This window comes from Candoia aspera, chromosome 3, assembly GCF_035149785.1.
Source record: "Candoia aspera isolate rCanAsp1 chromosome 3, rCanAsp1.hap2, whole genome shotgun sequence".
Classification (NCBI taxonomy): domain Eukaryota; kingdom Metazoa; phylum Chordata; class Lepidosauria; order Squamata; family Boidae; genus Candoia; species Candoia aspera.
The window spans coordinates 161,877,185-161,895,534 of NC_086155.1; the positions used below are offsets into that span (position 1 = coordinate 161,877,185).

The 18,350-nt window shown below is 38.9% G+C and overlaps 1 protein-coding gene across 1 annotated transcript; it reads left to right on the forward strand.

Annotated features, from left to right (window-relative positions):
- Nucleotides 1-482: 482 nt before the first annotated feature.
- On the forward strand, nt 483-15,458 carry RIOK3 (RIO kinase 3). Its single transcript, XM_063299188.1, has 13 exons — nt 483-679; nt 2,463-2,581; nt 3,785-3,930; nt 4,066-4,173; nt 4,614-4,723; nt 5,654-5,797; nt 8,309-8,436; nt 8,830-9,018; nt 10,010-10,169; nt 12,150-12,230; nt 12,323-12,412; nt 13,286-13,393; nt 14,423-15,458. Exons 1-13 carry the CDS (start codon nt 605-607, stop codon nt 14,528-14,530), a joined length of 1,566 nt encoding a protein of 521 aa, XP_063155258.1. The 5' UTR covers nt 483-604; the 3' UTR covers nt 14,531-15,458.
- The last annotated feature ends 2,892 nt before the right edge of the window (nt 15,459-18,350 follow it).

Sequence of the window (18,350 nt, forward strand, 5' to 3'; positions counted from 1 at the left end):
AGGGGAAGTCTCCGGAGGGAGCACTAATGGCTCTTTAGCTACATCTACTGACTGTGATGAAAAACCAAGCTCCATTCCTATCGTTTCTAGCCCAGACAGCAACCATAACACAATTGTACTGACTAACAAAACTGCTTTTATTTTGAAGCCATTTCTGCAACCTTATAGGCGTTTATTCAGCTGCTCTCTGATCTTGCTTCTATTCCCCAACAACAAGCCCAGACAGGACTCAAGCGAAGGAGACGGATTTTTTAAAGCCATTTTGCGAAAACAACACACCAACAAAAGCTCCTCGAAAGAATTAAACGCAATAGGGCGTGCGCGAGATAGGGAATGTAGGGCAGGATCAATGACGGCAAAGGGGCGGGGAAAAGAAAAGCGACCTATGGGCAGGAGGGGTCTAGCGGAAATAGCTCTGCCGCCCGGCTAGATCTTGGCTTTGGAGCCAATGAACAGCCGTCGCCGATGATTAGGGGGCGGGAGAAGCTTTGGGAAGCTCCTGAAGCCGGAAGGAGCTTAATTCCATTAGGAGGGGCTTTTGCTGTCGGGTTTCGCTGATTCTTTCCTCTTGCGCGTCTTCGGCTTGTTTCCTTTTCCGTCCAACATGGATCCTGTCGGTGTCGCTGCTGTCGTCCCCGCGGCTGAGGCGAGTCCCAGTCCAGCTTGGCCTCAAAGCAAGGTGAGGCAGGAAGGGCAGGAGGGGCGCGTGACCCGAGAATTCCCAAACCTGGATTGGTGTGGTATCCCAGGAGCTTCCGGAAGAGAGAGGACATTTTTTTTAAAACGCGTGTACATTTGACGCGAACTGTTTGAGGGGCGAAACATTAAGGAGTGACGCTCGCAACCCTTCTGTGGTCTGGCCTGCGAGGAAGCAAATGCGTTTTTCTACGTGTGCTACTCGGCTCCAGCCTCAGCCAGCCGAAAGGCTTTGGCTTTGATTCCCAGAGCTGGAGAAGCTGATTCTTTAGGCCCGACTGACTTCGGGGTTTCCCTCTCCCTTGTTTTTAAACCTGCCCGTAGAGATGCCATCTTTTTCTGATAGGGCCCTATGCCTCTTAGTAGTTGGTTAATACGCGGATATTCAACAGGTGTACATAACGATGTAAAGGGTACAGTCTTTTTTTTCCACAAAGCTATTAAGTGCTCACAAAGGTTGTCAGGCGTAAGAGAGGGTCTCTTTCATCTTTTACCCTTGATAATACAAAGCATTAACATCTTAGGGAGGACAAATCATAACGTTTCCAGTGGCCACCAGGAAATCTGAGTTGGCATGACAAGATTGTTCCCTGTAACTTTTAGCTCATTTGGGGCTTTTATATCCGGGTGTGTGGGAAACGGGGGATAACCAGCAGGATGGTATCTAGGATGCTAGACTAATATCTAAGGGACCTGGATTAATAATCCCTAAACCTTGAGATTTCCTGGTTAAGCCTGTTAATATATCACACAAATGGAATGGAGAAGGAAACGTTGATGCTGCTTTTTAAAAAATCCATTCAATTATGTCTGATTCCTGGAGACTGCCTGGACAAGTCCTTGCAGTCTTTTCTTGACAAGGTTTTTCAGAAGTGCTTTGCCATTGCCCTCTTCCTAAGGTTGAGAGAAAGTGACTGGCCCAAGGTCACCCAGCTGGCTTTGTGCCTAAGGCAGGACTAGAACTCATGGTCTCCCAGTTTCTAGCCTGATCCTATAACCATGACACCAAACTGGCTCTTGTGATGCTGCTTTAAATTGGAGGAAAAGTGGATATAAAGAGATTAATCATCCCCCTTGCAGCTTTCAGAATCCCATCCAGCTACTCCAATAACTTTCTTTTAAATAAAAATAAATAAATGCATTAAAAAGGCACATGAAGGGATGATGTACTTTCACTTGTCTGATGTACTGTTTTATCTTCATAGACTTGTAGTCTTTGTCATTATCAGATAAACTCGAATCTATCCTTTTGTTTTATCCTTTGTCAAAGTAAGTATATTTCTGATGCAAAAATTGCCCAGTCTTAACATAGCTAGAGATCCTCCAATAAAAATTCTTTTAAAGGAAATATTTCCTCAAAAAAGCTGAACTTTTTCTACTGAGGATAAAAGGTAGTGACTACTGTAACTGAATTTAAGTTTAAATTCAGATAGAATCTCTGTTGTAATTTTCTCATTCTTCACAGTTGGACTCTTTTTAAAATGGGATAAAAATCTAATCTTTGAGGTAATGGGCTGTTTTTCAAAGAAAAAACAGATTTCTGTTTAATTTTATTCTTGAGCAGGTATGTCCAAGTTTAAAATTAACAAGCAACAAGAAATCACAACTCTCTGGCTTATAAATGATTGGTAATTTATATTCTGAAAAAGCAGCAGGTGGCAACATAAATGATTGTTTTCCTTAATTGCTGTGTTTCTTTGTATACATATTAAAAATTGTAGAGAAAAGGTAGCTTCTGTTGATCAGCACAATGTTTATCTTTGCAGTGCCCATGGGGGACTCCTAAAAACACTACCATATCATGTTCCCTTGCTGATGTCATGAGTGAACAGCTAGCTAAAGAGTTGCAGGTGGAAGAAGAAAGTGCTGCTTTTCCAGAAATATCGTAAGTTGAATAGCTTTCCATTTACATACTTGTATACAGACTTAATTAGCACAGTAATTTGTTTAGTTGCAATTCTGTGCACTCTGTCTTGTAGGTCTGTTTTCAATCATTGGAACATCTAAATAAATACAGATCACATATATGACTTTATGACAGTGGTAATAACAGCAATTCATAGTATTTTAGGCTTTTTTTCCCACTTGAAGCAGAATGCTCACTGCTTTCCTCAATACCGTCATAACTATAGCTTTCTGTAACCTTGGAGAAGTTAAAGTTTTACTAGTGAGAATACTACAATCTTACAATGTTGCAGAAGTTTCTCCAAGGAAGAGGATAAGCTACTTCCATACTTTAAAGAAGTTCTATTCCAAGTGGAAGGAATGTAATCAGACTACTCTCTCCCAGTTGCATGTTGTGTAGAAATCTGTTGTATTACGTAGGGCTTATTGGAGATGAGGAAACACTCATTTCTTTTGCCTTGGGCATTCATCTGTAATATACAGCAAGTCAGATAGGGAAGGTGGCAACCTGAGTCCTTTAATCTAGCACAGTAGTTTTCTAAAATGAGGAAGCAGGTCTTTCTGCTCTCTAAATAAAACCCCTACACAGTTAACACTATCACTTAATTGGGCATTTTCTTCATTCTCAAGTAGAGAACAGTTTCAGGCAGCAACATGCAGGAAGAAAGACATCTGTTATTACAATTTATAATTTTCACCACAGGAAATTCAGTCCTATCACTCTTTTATTATGCATAAGAAAGGGTTAGTAGAAAGGGCATGTTTCTTCCACTGAATGAATATAACTTGGACTGCCTGATTTCTTAGCCCTGCAAATTCCTGCCCATCATTTATTCAGTCTGCTGTAGAGACGAAGACTTCAAAATGGCTCACTGTGGGAAAAGATCTTCAAATATAATTGCTTCCTGGGGAGTTTCATTCTGATAGTCTACTGTGCAGTTCTTTGTAGTAGTCCAAATATGATTGATATTTCATTGGGTATAGCAGTTTTTCTTCTGCACAGTTGTGTTATGTTCATGCTGTTTGAAAGGTTTATACTCTTCACTCAGCGTTACAAAAGAAGCTGTATTATGCTTTGATTTTGAATTAATGGCTGCTATTCAACATTGTTAGTAGGAATAACAAGTCTGAGCTTGTGTTTCATTGTCATTCTTAACATTTTATTTTTGCCTATTACATCCAGGGTTATTGATAGACCATTTGTTAGTGGAGACAATATTGATACTTCCAGTGACCTTATGCTGGCACAAATGCTGCAAATGGAATTTGATAGAGAATACGATGCTCAACTTCGGCGTGAAGAAAAGAAGTTCAATGGCGATAGCAAAGGTTACCTCACATTTGTCATAACCCCTTTGTTAGAATAAAGTTTATCTGTTTCTCATTCTTCCTTGTCTTAATCTTCAAAAAACGGAGGTGATAGATTTTTTTTTAAATTGCATACCTTTGTTTTTGCTTCTCAAGTGTCCATATCTTTTGAGAATTACCGAAAGGTGCATCCTTTTGAAGACAGTGACAGTTCAGAAGATGAGGTTGATTGGCAGGACACTCGTCATGATCCCTATAGAGCAGGTAGTGTGTGGAGTCAAACTTTTCAATGTATCTCATGATTAACAAAGATTATCAGACTTTGGTAATTAAGGTCTTGTGATGTTTATGTTGTCTACTTGATTACTTAATAAAAAGTAAGCACTGAAACATCCACCGTTCTGCTTATTAATACTAGAATGTTTGATTAGTATACATTATAAAGGTATAATTATGACATAAAATTCCAGTCACAATTGCAGTCATAACTCAAGGACTACCTATGACAAAAATAGCTTTTTTGAAAAAGAATACTTAAATAACATGAAGCTGAGTCATTTTCAGCAAGGTGAACAGTTGCCTAAGCATAGTGTCACTGGGATTTCAGAGCTCAGAAGGAATTGCAGACTAGACTAAAGAAATGCTAATGTGCTACTAGTTTTTGAGATACTGTACATTCTAAGTGTAATGTTGCTTATTCATAGATAGACCGACAACTACTCCAAAAAAGGGCTTTATAGGAAAAGGAAAAGATATAACCACCAAGCATGATGAAGTTGTGTGTGGACGAAAGAACACAGCACGGATGGAAAATGTAAGTTCTCATAGACAGACAGATAACTGTTCTGTGACTGCAGCCATTGTGAAGGGAATATTCATTTTTTTATCCTGCTCTTTATTCAGAGAAGCTCTTAGTGTGAATTAGAAATATCAGTAGTATGAATTCCTGCTCTCAGAATGTAACAAAAAATTAAGATGGGGAACCCCCCCCCGAAATTTATACATTAGCTCTTAAAATTACAAGCTTGCCCGTACCAGTTGAGATGTTCTGATAACATGTTGGCATTGGTAGAGACAGTCAAAGGTTGGTTCTGTTTCAGCAACGGGAATTAAATAAGTTGGATTTTGACCCTGACGCATTCTGGATTGATTTTCTGTATTTATCCAGTAATCAAACTAATTAGTCATTATTTTTGTTTCCTGCTTTTCCATCCAAAAGGATATTCAAAGCAACTACCTGCCACAAAATAAAGTACAGAAACAATCTGAAAATGCAGTTTAAAACTTAGATACATAAGGTAATAAATAATTAAAATAATTTTAAAAGGCAAATTTAGAGACATAAATTTTGACATTTTTTTCTAAGCATAGAGGGAGCGAGGCTCAAATGCAGTTATGCAGGCAGAACATGTAGATGCAGAAGTCTTCTGCGTACCTGACAAATGTACCACTACAAGCCAGAATACCTTCAGAAGAGCTTCTACTGCTGGTTCTCCTCTTATTGTATCTATGGGTTCATAATGAGAAAGGTTGTCCCTTAGATAATCAGGTTAATATTACACATTTGTCTTTTCCAAAATTTAAATTTGTGTGGCCATTTAAAATTGAGGGGCTGAATACAGAGTTACTTAATCTCACTAATTTCAGTGGTTTAGCTATGAGTATGATGACATGTAGATCTTTTTTTAAAATTTAAAATAATGATGAGAGCTAGTTGCTTATTGAATTACTTCTGTGTTTGCAGTTTGCACCAGAATTTCAAGTTGGTGATGGAACTGGTATGGATCTAAAATTATCCAATCATGTCTTCAATGCCTTAAAGAGGCATGCATACTCTGAGGAACGCCGGAGTGCAAGGCTTCACGAGAAGAAGGAACATTCTACTGCTGTGCGTCTTGGTGATTCAATCAAATGAAAATTGCATAGTTTTGTAAGGCAGAGGGTTTACAACAAATAGGGAGTTTACATTAAGGTACTAAGAATTCAATAATAGAGTTGTGGCATCATTGTATAATCATAAATTTGGTAGTGCCTTAGAGGTCACGTAATCCAACCCTTGCTTGCTATGGGATCTGCTAAAATTTTTCAAACACGCTCTCCAGCCTCTGTTAGAAAACTTAAGTGAAGGGGAACATACCACTTCAAAAGCCTTCTGGGTGACCAGCCTATTCCACGTTGGCTCTAGTCCTGCTCTCTAGGGTGACAGAGAGCAAATCCACTCTTGTTTCTATGTGACAACCCTTTAGACATTTGAAGACTACTATTGTACCTCCCTCGGTCTTCTCTGCAGATTAAACATACCCAGTTCCTTTAACCATTCCTCATAGGACTTGATTTCCAATTGCCTCATCACAATAGCCTTCTTCTGAACCCAGTCCAGTTTGTCAATGTCCTTTTTAGACTGGTGTCCAGAACTATATACTGTACACTATTCCAAGTGGGGTATGACCAATGCACCATAGAGTGGGGCAATTCTTGTGTTATCAACTCTGTGTTCAAGTTAAATCAACCCAGAATAACATTTGCCTTCTTAGCAGCTGCATCACATTGTTGACTTACATTGAGCTTGTAATCTACTAGAACCTAGGTCCTTTTAACACTGCCAAGCCAGGTCTGTCCCTATCCCATCCTATATTTATGCCTTTCATTTATTCTCCACAGGTACATGGGGAGACTTGTATCCTTCTTTGGTTATATGCCTCTTTTTCCCTTTCCTATACACATCCGTCTATCAGCATTTTAGAAAACTATGTATGTTGCCACATTGGTTTCTTTAGATGCTTCCTATTTCTTATTCTTTATTCTAATAGAAATGGTTTGCAATTATACCTTCAGTAGTTCATTTTGCAGGATTTCTTCTCTTTCCCAGACACTTTTTTCTCCTTCAGGGTTTCAAGCCATTAGATTTGACCTATCATCTCTCTAAGAAAATCCAGCCTTCAAAAATCCCCTGTACAAGTCTGACTCTTCTGTGTTCCTCCATCCCTTGACATCGTGATGTCCCAGGATTCCAGTCACCTTAATTTCTTCAATCAAATCCTCAGTGAAGGTTATGTCCAGGATAGCAGACCTTCTTGTCAACAAGAGAGGACAGGAATTTGTTGAACTTCTGACTCTTGGCAGAATTTGATTCAAATGTCAAAAGTAATTGAAAATTCCCATTGTCACTACTGTGAGCCTCTTTGAAAACATCTGCCATAAAAAGGCCTTATCCAAATCTTTCTCCAGGCAGTCAGCTCCTATAATTATATCACTTTGTTTCTCTCTCTCATTTTTATTCAGATGCTCTCAATAGGATTTCTATGCTCCAATTTTTGAGTTTCTACACAGACGTATGCTTTCTTTACATATGCTTTCTCCTTTCTGCTGAGTCTGGTCCTTTTGAATACGTTGTACCTTCTAGGGCTATGTTTCAATCACAGGTATCAGCCTATCAACTTTCAGTGATGCCTGTGACATATTGGTCCACCTGTTAGGACTCTATATTCATTTTCCATATCCTGTGTATTGGTATAAAACATCTGAGATTGTGAGTGGTGCCTCTTACTGGCTTCACTTTTGTAGTTTCCTGCCAATCTTGAAGTCCTCCCTCTGCACCTGCTTGCTCCTGTGCTTATTCCTTTATCTCCTGCATCTTTGGCATCAGTCCTTGGTAGTATATTAAATTCTGGGCTTTTGCCACTCTATTGCTTTTTCAGTAGATAAATGCACTTCTGATGAGATTGGCAAGATAGCAGCCAAACACATTCTTTTCAGTTTTTGTCAGATGTACCCATTTTCTTGCCATTCATTAATGTGGATACAGTCATTAATGTGGGTAGCATAGTCTGTGTTTGAGGAACCCAATCCCTTATGAATAGCACCATCTACATAGCCAGTGGTTTACTTCCAGAATCCTGTTCTCTTTTCCTATGCCATAGCCCACAAGTGGAAAGATTAAAGAAAACACTACTTGCACTCCATTGTAGTCTGTGGAATTCCATTCAAAATCATCTTTGGCATCATTGCTTGTCCCCATGTGTATCTTTTTTTTTTTTTTTTTGCTTTTTTGTATTAATTAGTAATTGTTCAAGATACACATTAAAAGGCATAGTTATTAGTACTGTCCATTACATCCTGGGTACAAACATCTGAAAGACAAAGCACCTCCCGTGATGTCATATCAAGTCTGCACACTGCAGCCTTGTTTTTTGTCAGTAGGGAATTGCCCACCTTCACAACACAACTCTTCCTGTGATCTGCAGACACTGATCAAAATAGTGTTCATTCATGGCACTCCTGTAAACTAGAAGAACCTTTTGTTATTTGAACTGGTTAGCAAATTTAAGAAAATACTTACTCCCAAAGTAATTGTCCTGGGACTATAACGGCATACTCAAATCTTTCTTTTCTTGTGTAGGAAAAAGCTGTAGATCCTAAAACACGTTTGCTTCTGTACAAGATGGTCAATTCTGGGATGCTTGAGACCATCACTGGATGCATAAGTACAGGAAAAGAGTCTGTGGTGTTCCACGCGTATGGAGGAAGGTATTTTTAATACACTTGTGCTATTTGATAGTCTGTGAAAATAGGAGTTACTCCAGAGCAGTGCAGTACCTTAAATAATAAATGCAGTGGAACTGTCTTGTGTCTACCTTGCTCCCAATCCTTCACATAAATATTGTTAAAGGCATATTATGAATTTAAACCCTTAACATGAATCTATTTAAATCTGAAATTTAAGATACCTGTAAAAGCAGCATATGTGGCAGGTGTCAAATAGTTCAAAGATGGTTGATAGTACAATATTGATATATTTGAATAATACAAATCTTCAAAGCATTTGCTTTTTATTTTCTCATCCGTCTTCCTACTTGTAGCTTTTTTAAAAATGAGTTTGTATGGCATATGTCTAAACTGGGTGCTTTGTTTTTCCTAAAGTTTGGATGAAAAGATCAAATCTGTTCCTTCAGAATGTGCCATAAAAGTATTTAAAACAACTCTTAATGAATTTAAAAATCGTGAAAAGTATATCAAGGATGAGTATAGATTTAAAGAACGTTTCAGCAAACTGAATCCACGAAAAATTATCCGCATGTGGGCTGAGAAAGAAATGCATAACTTAACAAGGTACAGAAATGGAAATATATAAATATAATGTAGTAATTTTTCATTCAAACTCTGACTTCGGGAATATATGTAAAAATGGTTTAATACTTGACTGGTTTTAGTGTTGTATCAAGTCTTTATTTTTTATTTTATTTTTATCCTGCCTTTATTATTTTTATAAATAACTCAAGGCGGGGAACATACCTAATCCTCCTTCCTCCTCCTCTTTTCCCCACAACAACAATCCTGTGAGGTGAGCTGGGCTGAGAGAGAGTGACTGGCCCAAGGTCACCCAGCCGGCTTTCATGCCTAAGGTGGGACTAGAAGTCATAGCCTCCTGGTTTCTAGCCCAGCACCTCAACCACTAGAACAAACTGGCTCTAATATTAATACTGTATTAATACTGTAATATTATGACAGTAACAATTACTTTACATTTTAATTATTTTAATAGTATATTTTGGGATTCAAAACACAGCAATTGTGAAACATATCTGATTGTAACCCATTAATCATCAAGTATCCAGAGTTTTTTTAAAATATGAGCTATTTTTATGAAAGGCCACAATCTGTACTAATTCCTGAGTAAAATTAATTACCCCAGGGTTTTTCAAACTTAGTGATAATGCAGCCCCCCTAAAATGATAATTGAATTTGTCCCACCCCATCCCAGGCAAAGCAGGAAGGAGTTTGGCTGCAATTCTGTTTTACCTGTACAATTCTTATCAGGCTTGCGTAGGTGAAATTGGAGTCCTGTCGAAACTCACTCTTGGATTTGGCCCCCGCTATGCCTAAGCAAGCCTGTTGCGGGTTGCTCAGAGAAGGTCTTGACAGTGCCTGCGCAAATTGTATTAGCTTTTTAAAAAAATTTCCATCTCCTCCTGTTTAAGTTGCTCTTGACCTCCTGGGGAGTTGGAATCCATGGTTTGAGAAAACTTGAATTATACTAGAGATAATGTACTTCATAATTAGACATTAATCAACACTCTAATGCTGTTTTTCTTCTTAACAGAATGCAGAAGGCAGGCATTCCTTGTCCACAAGTGGTTTGCCTAAAAAAACATGTCTTAGTCATGTCTTTCATTGGTCAGGATCAAGTCCCAGCTCCTAAGCTAAAAGAAGTAAAACTCAATAGTGAAGATATGAAAAATGCCTACTATCAAGTTCTTCATGTAAGATCCCTGTTAGATCCAGTGCTGTGGAAGCAAGCTTCTGCTTGCACAGTGATATTTTCCTCCTTTTCCTCCATTTTGTACCTCATACAGATGCATGCAAATCTGTTTCAGAGAATCTTCCTAACACTGTGGGACATTTGATGTGGGGGAGGAATCCATTCTATCAGTGGTATCTCTTTGGCTTGTCAATGAATATCACTTGTTACAGTGCCTTGTCTGAATTACTGAAAGTTTTGACTGAGAATGCATTACTGTAATGATTAACATATTAATGATGAATAATAGGCACATATGCAGAATTTGAAGTAAAGAAGTACTCTAGGACTTCTTGATAGGACTATGAAAAGCATTCAAATGGGAAGCACTCCATCTTGCAGTATTGGGGCAACATTGTCCACTGGAAGCTTGGAGCATCTACGTCAAAAGTTTTCATAGGTTGTGTGCTGTATGTGCACAGACATCAGTTCTTCTAGGAATGTTGGCACAAGTGGCTATGGGTGCTCAAGCTCACAGAGACAGTCTGGGAAATCTTTCCAAGCAGCTACCTATCAAGCTTTCCAGAGGATGTGGCTGCCTCAGCACTTTGTGGAGGGCTGCTTTGCTCGTACCAACACACTTACAGGTAGTCCTAGCTTAACCCTAATTGGGATCAGAATTTCCATCACTAGATGAAACATCATGTGGCTACATCGCTTAGCAACAGCAGTTCCAGTAGTACCGGTTGTAGTCGCTAGGCGAGGTCCGTGTGGTTGTTAGGCAAGAACCTCACACCTCTCCTGCCCTGTTGGCTCCGTCCCACTTCCTCTTCCCCAGCCAGACCCAGCAAGCTCTCTTCAGCAGATGAGGCTCCGCCGCCCTGCTGCACTCGCCTACACTTCAACTCCGCCCACCCACCTGTCCCCCCACCCCCATCTCTGCCCTTTTGGCCGCCCTACACTCCACCACCACCTACTCCTGCCACTCGCAGCTGACTTTAACCATTTTCTTCTTCCCGCTGTTGACAAGGTGCACCCAGCCAAGGCAGCTGCTGGCCCTTCGCAAAGCCTCTGCAACACCTTGCAGAGGTGTCGTGAGGCCTCACGGAGGCATTGTAAGGCCTTGCGAAGGGCCAGCAGCTGCCTCAGCTGGGCACACCTCAGTAGCAGGACAAAGATGGTGAAGGTCAGCTGGGGACAGTGGGAGTGCAGGGTGGCCAAAAGGGCAGAGATGGGAGGGAGATAAGCAGGTGGGAGATGAAGCACACACTGCAGTCATAAATGTGGGTGGGCTGCCAAGCATCCAAATTTTGATCATGTGACCATGGGGGCGCCGCAATGGCCATAACTTCAAGGACCAGTCATACTTAACATTTGTTCAGCACTGTTGTAATTTCAAACAGTCACTGAATGAATGGTTGTTAAGCAAGGACTACCTGTACTGAAGCATCGCTCAGAATGCTCTCTACAGCCCTACAGCAGTCTATGAAATTAAAAAGAACACTACCACATACAAAATTAAAAATAAGTGATAAAGCTTAATAGAGTTGCATGGAAAATAAAGCAGCCTTTCCCAACATAGTGCTTTCCACAGATCAGAGAAGGTTGATACGGCTCATGGAGCCACTGAACTTTGAAAGCACAGGCTATGAGAATCTGTTTAGAATTACAGATGATCCAGTGAGTATGAGCTAGCTTTAGGAGAAAATAATAGTGAATAAGATACTTTTAAAAATGTCTGTCAGTAATACAGAGTTACACTAGTAGCAAGTCAGGTAAGATTGAGTCACTGTCAACTCTTTAGCAACCACATAGACTTCTCCAAGATAAGATAGTTGGAATGAATATTCTGAACTAAATAATAGTTATATTTTGTCTCTGAAAAATAATTCTCTTCACAATTCTTTCATACCTGCATTTCTCTTTAGCATTATTATATGCTCAGTACTGAAATTTTTATTTACTTGTAATTCCAATAATATTACTTGCTGCTTTCTTCTAGATGATGCAACAGTTATATAAAGAGTGTAATTTAGTTCATGCTGACTTGAGTGAGTACAACATGTTGTGGCATGGAGGACAGGTAAGCTAATTTTAAATGGAAGAAGATAATTTGAAATAGACCTATGTGTATTTTTTTTCTAAGAATAGTCAACCTTGTATTTTTTTTTCCAGGTCTGGTTAATTGATGTCAGTCAATCTGTAGAACCAACACATCCTCACGGTCTTGAGTTCCTGTTCAGAGATTGTAGGAATGTTTCACAGGTAAGAGATCTGCCTATCTGGGTCTTCAGTAATTGGACCTGTAGAATTGCATTATAATAGTGTTTAAAACAAGTTTTCCCAGCAAAAATACTGAATTATCACTTGCTTCAGATAATTTAGCATTGTATCTTATCAGTGCCAATTTTAAAGTTGCATGCAGAAGCTTAGGAACCCCAGGTCAAATTGAATTCAAAGTGAATCCCTAACTGCACAAGCAGGTACAACCTCTGTATATATAAAGTTAAACACAAGATCTTTCTGCATATTCAAATCCATACTTACTTTTTTTGTTTAATTGTTTACAGATTTGGAATAAGAAAATAGTGAATATGGTAAATGCAAGCTTAGACACCCTTTCAGTCTGTCGGAAATAACTGCTTCTAAAGATTTCCTATAGCCAGCTGAGAGTGTTTCTATTCTTGCTTTTGGAATTTTTCCCACTCTTCTTTGCAGAACTATTTTTGGATAAAAATATTGTTAGGTCTTCTTCCATGCTCCGCATGTTTGAAGTACTGTATCTCCACGGATTATCAACAGTACTCAGCTCTGGAGATTATGAAGGCCATTCCAAAATCTTTATTTTTATTTCCTGTAAGTACTTCATGGCTGATTTGGAGATATATTTCAGAACATCATCTTGCTGAAATATCCACTCTTTGTTCAGCTTCAGCCCTTTGTTACTTGCCATAGGTCATGTAAAACACATGTACTTTTTCACAAAGTGGGTCTCAGTGTGAATTTTGTCAAAGAAGTAACTTGCATATTCAGCTTAAGAACTATTATTCCAAGTCCATACATCCATAAACAATTATATAGTAGAAAGGCTTACATTTCTGGGTGTCTAATACTTTTTTTTTTTACTTTTATTAAAAGTTCTTTCAGAAAAGTGGTGTATCTGAAGTACTCAATGAGCGAGAACTCTTCAATGCTGTTTCAGATTTAAATGTTGCAGCTGATGATGAGGTGGATTTTTTAGCTCAGGTAACTATTTTGCTTGTTTTTAGTGGAGGGTGAAATTTTAAAAAAATGATTTTACTCTATTTTAGAGTCTCTAAGCAGCTCTGGGCTTGTTTAAGAAGATCCAGATTATGCAATCAAAAAATCTAAAATAAGAATAGTTTAAGAAAAGTAGTAACAGTTTTGGAAGTAGTTTTAGACTGGAAGTATTGTGCTTTCCTCTATCCCAACAATATCAAGCCCTTTCGAAGAAAGACTTAAGAAGATGGCAGGCCCAATATCAGTAATTCTTATGAATGTTTTTTTGAAGGAATGGTTCTTTATAACATTAGGACTCATTTTATTGCATTTTGATATAGTACTTGGAGTTTGAGACATTTGAGGTGACAGGGCTGAAAAATACTGTTATAATCCTTCAGAAAGTAAACAAATGTCAATGGCATTTCAGTTTAACAACTTGAATCCAAACATATGCTTTATATGCACAGTTTAGTACTAGCCTCTTATTTAGAACAGCAAATCTTTCTACCATATCAAAAACTGCTTTTCAGAACACTTTTAGTTCAATAATAGTCGCCATGTAGTAGAAAAGATAGCTGCTTTTTGAGAAAACAAATGGGAAAAATGTTCTTTGGGTACAAAGAAATTAATTATGAGCTGGTTTTTAGATGCCAACAAAATGTATCTAATCCTTCAAGTGAGAGCATGAGCTGAATTATCAGAGTATTGAACAACGATTTCACTAAAATGTAACACTGAAAATTTACAAATGAAATCCCAAATCTGTTTTCACATCCAATAGATATTGTCTGGCTCTGCAAAGAAAAAACATGGTAGCCTGTGAGCCTAATAACTACTGTCACTGAAGTTATCTCAGCAGAATTCAGATTTAAGTTTGTGGGTTGTACGAACCATGATAATGATAGCGTGATAGAACTGTAATTTTCTTTTGTAATTTGGTGACAATAAACACTGGAAAGTATCAGCAAATCAGTTTCAGACCACATGAGAGCTGCTACATAGTTCTTGACCTCTAATATGTCTTCTTTACAGATTGAAGCTTTGGAGAAGATTAATGAAGATCATGTACAAAATCATGGGAAAAAAGTGTTTTTATTTATACATGGTGATGGGGACCCACCAACACTTTGTAATGAATAGCACTTTGGATTGAACTGAAGTATCTTTTTGGTGTCTCAATTTTAGAGCAGTGAGTAAACCTCAGCTGCCAAAGGCAATGGGGTGTGGTCAGCTCAGATGCTGTAATTGAAACTTCAGGGAATATACGTTGGTGCTTTGATGTATTTTAGAAAAGTCCACAATTAGTCCATTGGAACTAATTACATACCTTTGTGACAAACTAAATTTCATTTTCGGTTAAATCAGTTTTGCAGTAGCAAAGTGTGTGTGATATAAATAGTTAAGATTTCCAAACGATGTAATACTTTCAGATTAAAACACCGCAGTATTACACGTACAAAGGTGAGAATGATAGATGCTCTTTCCCTTGCCTCCATTGCATTTTGTTCTTAAATATCAGTATATGTTTGAGAGACTGAAAATGTTGGATCGTTTCATGTTTTAGAACTATCCAACACTGCATTGTTATCAAAAGTTTACTATTTTTACAAGGACTTGGTATGGAAAAATTCTTAATATTTGATAAAGGAAACCTATATTAAATACTAAAAATAGCTTAAAACGTTTCTATCATTTTTATACACAGTATAAAAAATTGGCCTGCAATTTGACTTCAAACTTTAGCCATAATATAATTCTTCAGAAAGGTGTTGCTAGATAATCAGTAACGAATATTTAATCTTTTATTTCTTAAAACAGTGCTTAAATGGAAGATAGTTTAATATCCTTAAGCCAAGTCTGAATTATGTGAAATGAGTGGAAAGTACACAGCCGAGTTGTCTCTTATATAAACTTGAGATTATTGTAGATTTTCAGTGTTTTCAAAGGATTCAGAGAACATCCTCACTTTTTTTTTTAAAAAGTCCATATAACATAGTTTCATGTGTAATATAGTGTGATACAGTTTGTACAACCACTTACCACTTAAAAATAAACCAGCAGAATCAAGGCTGTTTCTTCATGTTTCTCTAAATGCTTCCCACTTCGTATTTGCATGCACAGAGACTGAGAGAATGAAATTTGGAGACATTTGTTATAAAAATTGTTCCTGTGGGCTCTATATAAAAGTGACCGAGTTCCCAAGATCTGCATTTATATTCTTAGAAAAATAATTTCATTCTTGCAGTGTAATTACATTTAACTAGATGATAATTATTTTAGAACACCAGTATAAACTGAGATAATTCACTGATACAGGTTTCTTTTTTGAACGTGCCCTCCATTATGTTACAATGAGATATAGTTGCTGTATAACATTCATACAACCTATGAAAAGCCTTGTTCCTTGCAAAATGGGAGTAAAAATAAAAAACATTGTTCCTGTATTAGCATCTTTTCTTGTTTAGTGCCAGGATTTAAATCCTTAAACTAGGATTTAAGTTTTGTTTCAAAATCAGTATTTTGCAGCATTTCCACAATTCTCCCACAGCTTTGGTTACTTCCAGCTGTTACTAAATGGGAAGCTAGAATAGGCAAACCTGCCATGTGTAGTCACCAAAGCAGCACACATGGCATTGCTCACAATGAGATGAAACATTTGTTGTCAGTGCAAGTGCAGGTAGTCCTCGGGTTACAACCATTTGTTCAGCGACCATTCGAAATTATGATGGTGCTGAAAAAATGGACGTGACCGGTCCTCCCATTTATGACTGTCACAGCATCCCCATGGTCACATGTTCAAAATGTGGGTGCTTGATGACCAGCCCCCATTTATGACTGTTGCAGCGTCCTGCAACAACAGTCTGTTCTGCCCTGCATGAACTGCCTCCAACTCCCCCACCCGCCTATTTCCCCCATCTCTGCCCTTTTGGCCACCCTGCACAGCATGGTTAAGATGAAGACATTGCTGTATTCTGCTGCTGCAACCCAGCAAACCTCCGTCCTCAGCACTGTCTTCTTCCTCAGCATTGCCTTGCCTCCTCCGCTGGGCTTGCCAATGCCAGCCAGACTCAAGCACAGGGCCTCTGTTGATGCTGGGCTCAGAAGCAGTGGCAAGGGACGGGGCAGCAGCAGTGAAGGAATACAGCAGTGTCTTCATCTCAGCCATGCTGTGCAGTGGCCAAAAGGAGGGAAATGGGTGGAGGGGGCTGAAGTACAGGCAGTTTGCACAGGGTAGGACAAGCAAGTTGGCCTCTTCTGGCTCAGTAATCCCCTGAAAGTGTACCTTGCCTTGGAGGAACCGAGGCTCGGGGCTGGAAGGGACCAAGCCAGAAATAGCTTAGATCAGAGTGGAAGCTGTTGGGAAACGAGACGAGATCACCATTTGCAACCTTCTCGGCCAGCTTACAACAAGCAAACTCATTGGGGAAGCCAGCGGGAGGTCACAAGTCGCGGTCACGGGAGGTCCTCACCTAATGACCGCATGGTCCTTGCCTAACGATCATAACCAGGACTGCCGGAACTGCCATCACTAAGTGGTGTGGTCACATGATAGTTCGCTTAACAACTGCTTCACTTAGCAATGGAAATTCCTGTCCCAATTAGGGTCATAACCTGAGGATTACCTGTAATGCTTTGTGAATGCATGAGGGAATTCTGAAGACTTAACACGAAACTTTAAAATGTGGAAAACAGTATTTGTTACCCGCTTGAAGGTTCCAACTTGCAGGTTGAAGATTCACTCCTGAATCTAAATGCCTAGATTTTTATAGTGTTTGGGGATAGTTTTGCACAACTATGATTAGTGTGTCAACCATGCATGTAATTGACCTTGTAGCTTAGACATCTGGTTTGCCCTATCCTTCAAAAAAGCCTCACACAGAGGACATTTTAAAATTTCACCTGGTTCAGAATGCTATAGCCACACCATTGCCCAGATGATTATCAATAAGTGAAATGTCCACATCTGTATACTACTAAAACTCTTGCGTCTGTCGGTCTGTAACCTTCAATTGGGTGAAATGGTGCATCATAGGGCAACGCAAAGTCAATGGGGAAGCCGGCTGGAAGTTGGAAGTTGCTCCTGCTCCCACTGCTGCTTTGCCCGCCCGTGGTCATTCTGTTTCTTTAGGTAAGGAAATATCTCTGAAAGGATGACCCAACAATCACAATTGTTTCCCTAGAACCAGTTTATTTGAGGACACAATTTAAGTGGTTTCTGTATTGTGATCTGCAAAGCTGTGGATCATATGCCATGGGTGCCCAGGGCTGGACCCCTGCAAGATTGTGATCTAGGATTTTCCCCCACCCCAATAATAATCCAGCTCTGGTTATGCCCTTTAATAGGACAATTATCCATGTTGATGGTCCAAACACTGAAGAGATAGTTGACAAGTTTTATGGTCAAGTTCAATATGAAATTGACAGAACATTCAAGCAGGATGTGCTGCTTGTGTTTGGAGACTAGAATGCCAACTTTGGAAATAGTAAGGAGGAAAACATAGTTGGACTGTATGGCCTAGCAAACTGAAAAGAAGCAGGAGAATGTGTTATTTGTTTCTGTCAATCCATCTATTTCTTTATTGCTAACACAGCCTTCCAGCAACCAAAACAATGCCTAGAAACATGGACATCACCAGATGGAGTATACAGAAACCAAATTCACTAACTTACTGGTACAAGGAAATCAAGGAGCTCAGTTGTAACAGCAAAAACATGGCCAAGGACTGATTATAGAACACATCACAAACTGCTCATGTGCAAGTCCCAAGTCAAGTTAAAGTGGAAGAAGAAAGCCAACCAGTTTCTATGATATTTTCTTAAGTATATACTCGTCATTTTCAAGGAGAATATCAGGAATCGCTTTGTAAGTCCTAAATCTCTTTGATAAAGAACCAGAGGAATTGTGGAATGAATGTAAAAACATTGTTAAGGATGAATGTGAAAAGAGACTGCCAAAGAT